Genomic DNA, 10,493 nt, shown 5'->3' with positions numbered 1-10,493 from the left:
GCAGTACTAGATAACTTGTGTGGCAGATTGCATTTTTCCAAATATGGGCACATTAATATATAGATGATCCTATATGCTGTTCTCACAATGTGACATTGACAAGTCTCTTCAAGATGGTGGCATCCATGTTCCTTGCCTTTGAGCTTGGGTGGACTTTTGTAACTGCCTCAGCCAAATAAAATGTGGTGAAAGTGATGCCGTATGACTTCTGAAGCTGGGTCACGAAAGGTAACAGCTTTTGCCTGGCCCCCTCTCTCACATGCTCTTGCTCTTGCTCTCGCTCTCTCTCTCCCCTTGCCCTGGAAATGCAGTGCTGTGTTGTGAGGAAGCCTAGTCAATACGAAGAGATTAGTGTGGCTGTTCTAGCTGACAACCACAGACAGGCTCCTAGCCAACAGCTACAAGCCACACATGTGAGTAAACAGAGCCTTAAGATGACGCTGGCCTTCACTGAAAGGGTCTTCCAACTGAAGCCCCAGACATCATGGAACAGAGACAAACTATACCCTCTGATGCCCTGTCTGAAAGGGAAGCCAAGAAGGTAATAAATTATTTTGCATTGTTTTAAGCCACTAAGTATAGGGGTAAAACACTCTCTTACAACAACACAAGAGAAGACTCTATACATGGACATCACCAGATGGCCAACACGGAAACCAGATTGATTATATTCTTTGTAGCCAAAGATGGAGAAGCTCTATACAGTCAGCAAAAACAAGACCAGGAGCTGACTGTGGCTCAGACCATGAACTCCTTATTGCCAAATTCAGACTTAAATTGAAGAAAGTAGGGAAAACCACTAGACCATTCAGGTATGACCTAAATCAAATCCCTTATGATTATACAGTGGAAGGGAGAAATTGATTTAAGGGCCTAGATCTGATAGATAGAGTGCCTGATGAACTATGGAGTGAGGTTGGTGACATTGTACAGGAGACAGGCATCAAGACCATCCCCATGGAAAAGAAATGCAAAAAAGCAAAATGGCTGTCTGGGGAGGCCTTACAAATACCTGTGAAAAGAAGAGAAGCGAAAAGCAAAGGAGAAAAGGAAAGATATAAACATCTGAATGCAGAGTTCCAAAGAATAGCAAGAAGAGATAAGAAAGCCTTCTTCAGCGATCAATGCAAAGAAATAGAGGAAAACAACAGAATGGGAAAGACTAGGGATCTCTTCAAGAAAATCAGAGATACCAAAGGAACATTTCATGCAAAGATGAGCTCGATAAAGGACAGAAATGGTATGGACCTAACAGAAGCAGAAGATATTAAGAAGAGATGGCAAGAATACACAGAAGAACTGTACAAAAAAGATCTTCATGACCCAGATAATCACGATGGTGTGATCACTGACCTAGAGCCAGACATCCTGGAATGTGAAGTCAAGCGGGCCTTAGAAAGCATCGCTACGAACAAAGCTAGTGGAGGTGATGGAATTCCAGTTGAGCTATTCCAAATCCTGAAAGATGATGCTGTGAAAGTGCTGCACTCAATATGCCAGCAAATTTGGAAAACTCAGCAGTGGCCACAGGACTGGAAAAGGTCAGTTTTCATTCCAATCCCAAAGAAAGGCAATGCCAAAGAATGCTCAAACTACCGCACAATTGCACTCATCTCACACGCTAGTAAAGTAATGTTCAAAATTCTCCAAGCCAGGCTTCAGCAATATGTGAACCGTGAACTTCCTGATGTTCAAGCTGGTTTTAGAAAAGGCAGAGGAACCAGAGATCAAATTGCCAGCATCCGCTGGATCATGGTAAAAGCAAGAGAGTTCCAGAAAAACATCTATTTCTGCTTTATTGACTATGCCAAAGCCTTTGACTGTGTGGATCACAATAAACTGTGGAAAATTCTTCAAGAGATGGGAATACCAGACCACCTGATCTGCCTCTTGAGAAATTTGTATGCAGGTCAGGAAGCAACAGTTAGAACTGGACATGGAACAACAGACTGGTTCCAAATAGGAAAAGGAGTTCGTCAAGGCTGTATATTGTCACCCTGTTTATTTAACTTATATGCAGAGTACATCATGAGAAACGCTGGACTGGATGAATCACAAGCTGGAATCAAGATTGCCGGGAGAAATATCAATAACCTCTGATATGCAGATGACACCACCCTTAGGGCAGAAAGTGAAGAGGAACTAAAAAGCCTCTTGATGACAGTGAAAGTGGAGAGGGAAAAAGTTGGCTTAAAACTCAACATTCAGAAAACGAAGATCATGACATCCGGTCCCACCACTTCATGGGAAATAGATGGGGAAACAGTGGAAACAGTGTCAGGCTTTATTTTTCTGGGCTCCAAAATCACTACAGATGGTGACTGCAGCCATGAAATTAAAAGACGCTTACTCCTTGGAAGGAAAGTTATGACCAACCTAGATAGCATATTCAAAAGCAGAGACATTACTTTGTCAACAAAGGTTCGTCTAGTCAAGGCTATGGTTTTTCCAGTGGTCATGTATGGATGTGAGAGTTGGACTCTGAAGAAGGCTGAGCACCGAAGAATTGATGCTTTTGAACTGTGGTGTTGGAGAAGACTCTTGAGAGTCCCTTGGCCTGCGAGGAGATCCAACCAGTCCATCCTAAAGGAGATCAATCCTGGGATTTCTTTGGAAGGACTGATGCTGAGGCTGAAACTCCAGTACTTTGGCCACCTGATGCGAAGAGTTGACTCATTGGAAAAGACTCTGATGCTGGGAGGGATTGGGGGCAGGAGGAGAAGGGGACGACAGAGGATGAGATGGCTGGGTGGCATCACTGACTCGATGGACATGAGTCTCAGTGAACTCTGGGAGTTGGCGATGGAAAGGGAGGCCTGGCGTGCTGCCATTCATGGGGTCGCAAAGAGTCGGACATGACTGAGAGACTCATCTGATCTGATCTAAAGTATAGGGGTAACTTGTTATGTGGCAGTAGATAACAAATGCAAAGTGTTTTATGAGAAGCTACCTCTGGGTGTGACTGTAGATGACAAAATTCTGGACATTGAGCTGAGGCTATAATTGGATGAAATATCTGAGGTCTTAGGAAAGGTAAGTATATTTTGCACGTAGGAGGAACACAAATCACAAGTACCAGAGAGAGGACAGTGCTATACTGTCATATTAATCACCAACAATGGTTAATCCTCTGCTATATTGACCACGGGCTTGACTGTGTGACATGCTTTGGCCGAGATGATGAAAGCAAAATCTTGAAATCTTGAAACTAGTTGTACATTGGGGTTTGCCCTTTCTTACTGCTGGGGAACCTAAGACCACCATGTGAAGCAGCATAGCCTTAGCTCCTAGAGGATTAAAAAACTCGTGGAGTGAGAGCCCAATTATACAGGTCATTCCAGTTGAGGCCCCAGAATTAGACAGGCAAAGACAGGGCATATTCATGCAAGGCAGAGGCACAGAGTCACAAACCGGCTGGTTGTGTGCTGTTCTATATTTCTGTAAGGTCAGGTTTGAGAGGTAGTATTGCAATAGAGTCTTGTAGAGGTAGACAGGGACCGAGGCACAAAAACATTTTATGCTTTGTTTTCATTCTTTCTTCCTTAGGAGGTAAATGCACTAGGGCTTAAGGATGGATTGAATGTCAAGGTCGTGGAGGAAAGGGAGGCATCTAGGAGCATTGTCTGGGGTCTGGCTTCAGTAGAACTGGTACCAGTCGCTGAGGCAGGAACTATAGGAAGAATGATAAGGCCTTTTTTAGTTCTTTTTAGTGAGGGGAGGCTGAGTTGAGTTTTGAGTATGTCAGTTTCAGTTGTTTGTCAGACATCCATATAGACATGTTTGGCTGGCAGTAATGTATATAACCAGGCTAGAGTTTTAAATGCAGGAGTTGTAGTCATATATGTGAAAATAAAACAAGAACACATACAATGTATCGATTAAGAGTATAGCTTTTGGGCTCATTTAACTTGGATTCAAATCTCAGCTCCACCACATATTAACCACAGTCATTGAGAAAAAAATGTCTTCATCTACAGAGACAGAGTAAATATAGACAAGGTTGTTGTGAGGATTAAACGAGGCAAGGTTTAGCAAAGAATCTAAAATTAATGAATTCTCAATAAGTGGCAGATATTGTTACTAAATGATCAAGAAATAACAAAGAGGTAGACCAAAACCATGGAGCCAAGAAGTGGCCGAAAGGCACTTGAAAAGATGCTTAACATCACTAATCATCAGAGAAATGCAAATCAAAAGTACAATAAGATAGCACCCCCACATCCATTAGGAGAGCTAGTATTAGAAGGAAAGAGAGAGAGAAAAGGAGGGAGGGAAGGAGGGAAAAAAGAAGAGAAAAAGGAAGGAAGGAAGGAAATAACAAGTGTTGGCAACAACGTGGAGAAATTGAAACTCTTGTGTACTGTTGGGGGGGGATGGTAAAATAGAATAACCCCCATGGAAAACAGTAAAGATCCTCAAGAAATTTAAAATACAATCACCATATGATCCAGCAATCCCACTTCTAGGTATATATCCAAAATTTTTTGAAATAGGATCTCAAAGAGACATTTGCACATCCATGTTCATAGGAGTACTATTCACAATAGGTTGTCTGAGGAGGCCTTGCAAATAGCTGAGAAAAGAAGAGAAGCAAAAGGCAAAGCAGAAAAGGAAAGTTATACCCATCTGAAGGCAGAGTTCCAACGAATAGCAAGGAGAGAAAAGAAAGCCTTTCTAAGTGATCAATGCAAAGAAATAGAGGAAAACAATAGACTGGGAAAGACTAGAGATCTCTTCAAGAAAATTAGAGATACCAAGGGAACATTTCATGCAAAGATGGACATAATAAAGGACAGAAACGGTATGGACCTAACAGAAGCAGAAGATATTAAGAAGAGGTGGCAAGAATACACAGAAGAACTGTACAAAAATGATCTTCATGACCCAGATAACCACAATGGTGTGATCACTCACCTAGAGCCAGACATCCTGGAGTCCAAAGTCAAGTGGGCCTTACGAAGCATCACTACAAACAAAGCTAGTGGAGGTGATGGAATTCCAGCTGAGCTATTTCAAGTCCTAAAAGATGATGCTGTGAAAGTGCTGCACCCAATATGCCACCAAATCTGGAAAACTCAGCAGTGGCCACAGGACTGGAAAAGGTCAGTTTTCATTCCAATCCCAAAGAAAGGCAATGCCAAAGAATGTTCAAAGTACCACACAATTGTACTCATCTCACACACTAGTAAAGTAATGCTCAAAATTCTCCAAGCCGGGCTTCAACATTACATGAACCGACGTGTACCCCAATGTTCATCGCAGCTAGGACATGGAAGCAACCTAGATATCCATCAGCAGACGAATAGATAAGAAAGCTGTGGCATATATACACAATGGAATATTACTCAGCTATTAAAAAGAGTGTATTTGAATCAGTTCTAATGAGGTGGATGAAACTGGAGCCTGTTATACAGAGTGAAGTAAGTCAGAAAGAAAAACACCAATATAGTATATTAACGCATGTATATGGAATTTAGAAAGATGGTAACAATGACCCTATGTGTGAGACAGCAAAAGAGACACAGATGTAAAAAACAGACTTTTGCACTTTGTGGGAGAAGGCGGGGGTGGGATGATTTGAGAGAATAACATTGAAATATGTATATTACCATATGTGAAATAGATCGCCAGTCCAGGTTCTATGCATGAGACAGGGTGCTCAGGGCCAGTGTACTGGGATGACCCTGAGGGATGGGATAGAGAGGGAGGTGGGTGGGGGTTCAGAACGAGGAACACGTGTACACCCATGGCTGATTCATGTCAATGTATGGCAAAAACCACTACAATATTGTAAAGTAATTAGCCTCCAATTAAAAAAAATTATTTTTTTAAAAGAAACATTAAAAAGCAAAACAGTATGTGAACTGAGAACTTCCAGATGTTCAAGCTGGATTAGAAAAGGCAGAGGAACCAGAGATCAAATTACCAACATCCAGCGGGTCATAGAAAAAGCAAGAGAGTTCCAGAAAAATATCTACTTCTGCTTTATTGACTATGTCAAAGCCTTTGACTGTGTGGATCACAACAAAGGGTGGAAAATTCTGAAAGAGATGGGAATACCAGACCACCTTACCTGCCTCCTGAGAAATCTGTACGCAGGTCAGGAAGCAACAGTTAGAACTGGACATGGAACAACAGACTGGTTCCAAATCAGGAAAGGAGTACGTCAAGGCTGTATATTGTCACCCTGCTTATTTAACTTATATGCAGAGTACATTATGTGAAATGCCGGGCTGGATGAAACACAAGCTGGAATCAAGATTTCCAGGAGAAATATCAATAACCTCAGATATGCAGATGGCACCACCCTTATGGCAGAAATTGAACAGGAACTGAAGAGCCTCTTGATGAAAGTGAAAAAAGAAAGTGAAAAAGCTGGCTTGAAACACAACATTCAAAAAACTAAGATCATGGCATCTGGTCCCATCACTTCATGGAAAATAGATGGAGAAACAGTGGAAACAGTGTCAGACTTTATTTTCTCGGGCTCCAAAATCACTGCAGATGGTGACTGCAGCCATAAAATTAAAAGACTCTTACTCTTGGAAGAAAAGCTATGACCAACCTAGACAGCATATTAAAAAGAAGAGACAATACTTTGCCAACAAAGGTCCATCTAGTCAAAGCTATGGTTTTTCCAGTAGTCATGTATGGATATGAGAGTTGGACTATAAAGAAAGCTGTGTGCTTGAGAATTGATGCTTCTGAACTTTGGTGTTGGAGAAGACTCTTGAGAGTCCCTTGGACTGCGAGGAGATCAAACCAGTCCATCCAAGATGAGATCAGTCCTGAATATTCATTGGAAAGACTGATGCTGAAGCTGAAACGCCTAATGAGAAGAGCTGACTCATTTGAAAAGACCCCGATGCTGGGAGGGATTGGGGGCAGGAGGAGAAGGGGATGACAGAAGTTGAGATGGTTGGATGTCATCACTGACTCGATGGACATGAGTTTGAGCTCTGGGAGTTGGTGATGGACAGGGAAGCCTGGTGTGCTGCAGTCCATGGGGTCACAAAGAGTCAAACACGACTGAGCGACTGAAATGAACTGAAGAAGTGGAAGCAAGCTAAATGTCCACTAATGGTTGAATGGATAAAGAAAATGTGATAGAGATAGATACATTTAACAGACTATTATTCACCTTTTAAAAGGGAAGAAATCATACCACATGCTTCTACATGTATGAACTTTGAAGTTATTATGCTAAGTGAAATAAGCCAATCACAAAAGACAAATATTCCTTGATTTCACTTATATCACTTATATAAGGTATCTGTAGTAGTCCAATTCCTAGAAACAGAAAGCAAAATGGTAGTTCGCCAGGAACTGGGACAAGGGAAGAAAGGAGAATTGTTTAATGGGTACAGACTCAGTTTTGGAAAATGAAAGAATTCTGGAGATCTGTTACATAACGATTTGAATATATGTAACATTATTGAACTGTACACTTAAAAATGGTTAAGATGGTAAATTTTATGTTATGCATTTTTAGCACAATAAAAAGATTCATGAAAAAACATGGAGACAAAAGTGCAGATTCCCGACAAACCAAGTGCAGTCTCAGCTATTAAGATATTTACTGTCTAGTGAGTTCCTGGACAGCAAGAACTATGCTCTACTCACTGTTGTATCCTCAGCACCCAGCACAGTGTCTGGCAGAGCAGGCACTCAATAAATGTTGGCTAAGCTAATGTAAGGTGCCTACGTGCTAAGTCGCTTCAGTCCTGTCTGACTCTTTGCAACCCCATGGACTGTAGCCTGCCAGGCTCCTCTGTCCATGGGATTTTCCAGGCAAGAATACTGGAATGGGTTGCCATTCCCTCCTCCAGGGCATCTTCCCCACCCAGGATCGAACCCACACCTCCTGTCTCCTATATTGGCAGGCGGGTTCTTTACCACTAGCACCACCTGGGGTATGTATCCTGTATTGGCAGGTGGGTTCTATACCACTAGCGCCTCCTGGGGTATGTATCCTGTATTGGCAGGTGGGTTCTTGACCACTAGCGCCACCTGGGAAGTGCTGATAAGGTAGAAACTATAAGATAGAAATAGAAGAATGAGAAAGGAAGGACAAGGAGCATAGAGAGATGAAGAGCCCAAGACAGGAAAGAAAGCATTGAGTCCTGGAAAAACCAGTATGTTCTAAATGAGACTAGGGGAAGGATATGCCTAGTGGACGTGGTCGGTCACGGGATCGATAAAGTGGGCAGATGTATAAAGCCAGTCCTCTGGTCTTAGTGCAAACTATACAATTACTCAGAGGCACATGTGTTGAACAGAATCATAGCTCTTTGGGCGTCGGGAAGAATTAGAAGAATTACAGGCAGCTATCCAGAGACAAGGGCTTTCCTAGTGGCTCAGTGGTAAAGAATCCGCCTGCCAATGCAGGAGATGTGAGTTCGATCCCTGAGTCGGGAAGATCCCCTGGAGAAGGAAGTGGCAACCCACGCCAGTATTCCTGCCTGGGAAATCCGACGGACAGAGGAGCCTGGTGGGCTCAAAAGAGTCGGACACGATTTAAGGAATAAACAAGAACAATACACTGACAAACACTGATACATTTCTGGCTTAATTTAAATTAGGGCTATTGGTTTCAGGTTGAAAGGTAATGTCAACTGTGGTCCTCCTACACCAAGTCTTTTGGACCACTTCCCCATCTCGCTTGGCCCTTGAGGCTTGGGCTCTGCGCATGCGCCGGAGGCCCCGGGTGGCAGCTAGTGAGGTCACAACGCCCCATCCCCTCACTTGAGGGCGACACGCTTTGGGGAGGCGCCCTTTTAGGACGTCAGCGCGGCAGCCTGGAACCCAGCACTGTGAGGGGCGTGGCCTGGAGGAGCCGTTACCCTCGTGACCACTGTCTGGGTTGCCCAGGCTAGCTGCGGGCGTAGAGAGGGAAAGGTGTGCGCGAAGAGAAGAAACCGAGACGGCTTGTGGCACCCCCAGGCCCCGGCCCCCTGGGGGCTGATGGGTGGCCATGGACCGGTACCTCAATAACTGCTACAAGGCTGCTCAGGCCGCTGCCTCTAAGGCGGCCGCCAGAAGCCGAACTGCCAACAGGGAGCAGTGTGGCTCCGTGAGTGGGGGCCAGTCGGTCATCCTCCTCTTTCTGGCTCCAGGGCTGGGTCTTGGGAGGGAAGGAGGGCGGGCAGACGAAAAACTATGGGGGAGGACTCAGCAGAGGCGTGTGGGTCCTTGAAGCTGGGTTTCTGGCTCCCAGACCCTCTGCAGTGACTAGAGCTCCCTCTGGTCGAGATTAGCTTTGAATGGAGCTCAGAGATTGGGTTGGTAACAGGGGTAAACTGGGAGGCCTTCAGGTTATCAACAGGGCGGTTTCTTTCAACCCTGAGTGTGTGTCTTTGGTTTATTTGGAGGTATTAGTTTAAGTAGATTAGTCTAAACTAAAATAATAGTACTAGAAACAAAAATAAGGTTTCTACTTATATCTGACAGGGCTCACAAAAAGACCCCATCCCAGAGATCGGAGCCACTAATCTGTTGGATCTTCCTCTGGGGGTCAAGCTTCCAGTTGTTCCTGGAAGTAATAATGTTTTCTATACTACAAATTTAAGTGAAAAGGTAAACTAACTTTTAATGGTGCTTAAGTGATTTTCTTGACTGTTTTCTGCTTGCTATTAAACTTGAAACACTGCTATTATTTTGCTTTGAGTCAACTTCAGTTTCACACACCAAGTGAAGTTAAAATGAGTTGAAGTATTCCGTGTCTGAACTTAATGATAGAAGGCTTCGTGATAGGCCTCCGCCACCCAATTCAGCCTTATCTCTGACCCAGACCTCAGCTCTGAAAGGTCGGGGTCTTTTCTCCCTGTCCACACATGGTATGATAATTTCTACTTCTGTGCCTTTGTCCATCTGGGTCCTGAAACCTGGCATGCTCTCCTCTCCTTCCTGATCTTCAATTTGAGCCATCTTTCAAGAGCTACTATATGAAGCCAAACCCCAACGGTTTCATCTTTCCTTAGAATTTACATTGCCCTTGATCTGCATTCTCTCACTCAGCACCAAAGTACTGTTTTTCTGGTTCAGAGTGCTGCACACACTGTTTAAGTCCTCTGCCTAACACTCCCCACCCTGTCCTTAGCTTTAGGCCAAGCCTGAAGGAGGTTTGGAACTCTGAGTGTGTGCTTTCATCACATTATTTCTACTTATTTCCTGATTTTACTTATTTCCTTACCATTCTCCTCTCTAGGGTGTCATCAAGGATGCATAGGGGGCTCCCTGGTATTTCTGATACTTGTCAAATATATATGATTTTTTTAAGTTTTATTGCTGGAAAGCAATATAATTTCTCTTTTCAAAACCAATACATTCTACCCCTTCCCACTAATTATCATTCCTAAAACACACTCAAAGCCTATTTGACTAAAAAGTGATAACACTCCTTTTGAGTTTGTAAATGTAGCCCTCTTCATTGGTTTCTTGTTCCACTATCTTCTATTTCCCATATTTACATTGTGTTACTCTTTTATTCACTT

The 10,493-nt window shown here is 43.3% G+C and overlaps 1 protein-coding gene across 5 annotated transcripts in view; it reads left to right on the top strand.

Moving 5' to 3' along the window:
• The first annotated feature begins 7,898 nt into the window (after positions 1 to 7,898).
• LOC129639111 (fibrous sheath-interacting protein 2-like) overlaps positions 7,899 to 10,493 on the top strand; it is a 72,995-nt gene continuing 70,400 nt past the window's right edge. The window contains exons 1-2 of one of the 5 annotated variants that reach the window (XM_055564029.1): positions 7,911 to 9,073; positions 9,451 to 9,576. In XM_055564029.1, the coding sequence (XP_055420004.1) occupies positions 8,975 to 9,073; positions 9,451 to 9,576 (225 nt within the window). In that variant the 5' untranslated portion in view covers positions 7,911 to 8,974. Of the gene's footprint in view, positions 9,074 to 9,450; positions 9,577 to 10,493 lie in introns of all 5 variants that reach the window. The other 4 variants (XM_055564031.1, XM_055564030.1, XM_055564033.1 and 1 more) reach the window with 4 other exon arrangements.

Source organism: Bubalus kerabau, chromosome X, assembly GCF_029407905.1.
Source record: "Bubalus kerabau isolate K-KA32 ecotype Philippines breed swamp buffalo chromosome X, PCC_UOA_SB_1v2, whole genome shotgun sequence".
Classification (NCBI taxonomy): domain Eukaryota; kingdom Metazoa; phylum Chordata; class Mammalia; order Artiodactyla; family Bovidae; genus Bubalus; species Bubalus kerabau.
The sequence above is the reverse complement of the archived record's forward strand: the minus strand, read 5'-3'. Positions and strand labels throughout refer to the sequence as shown.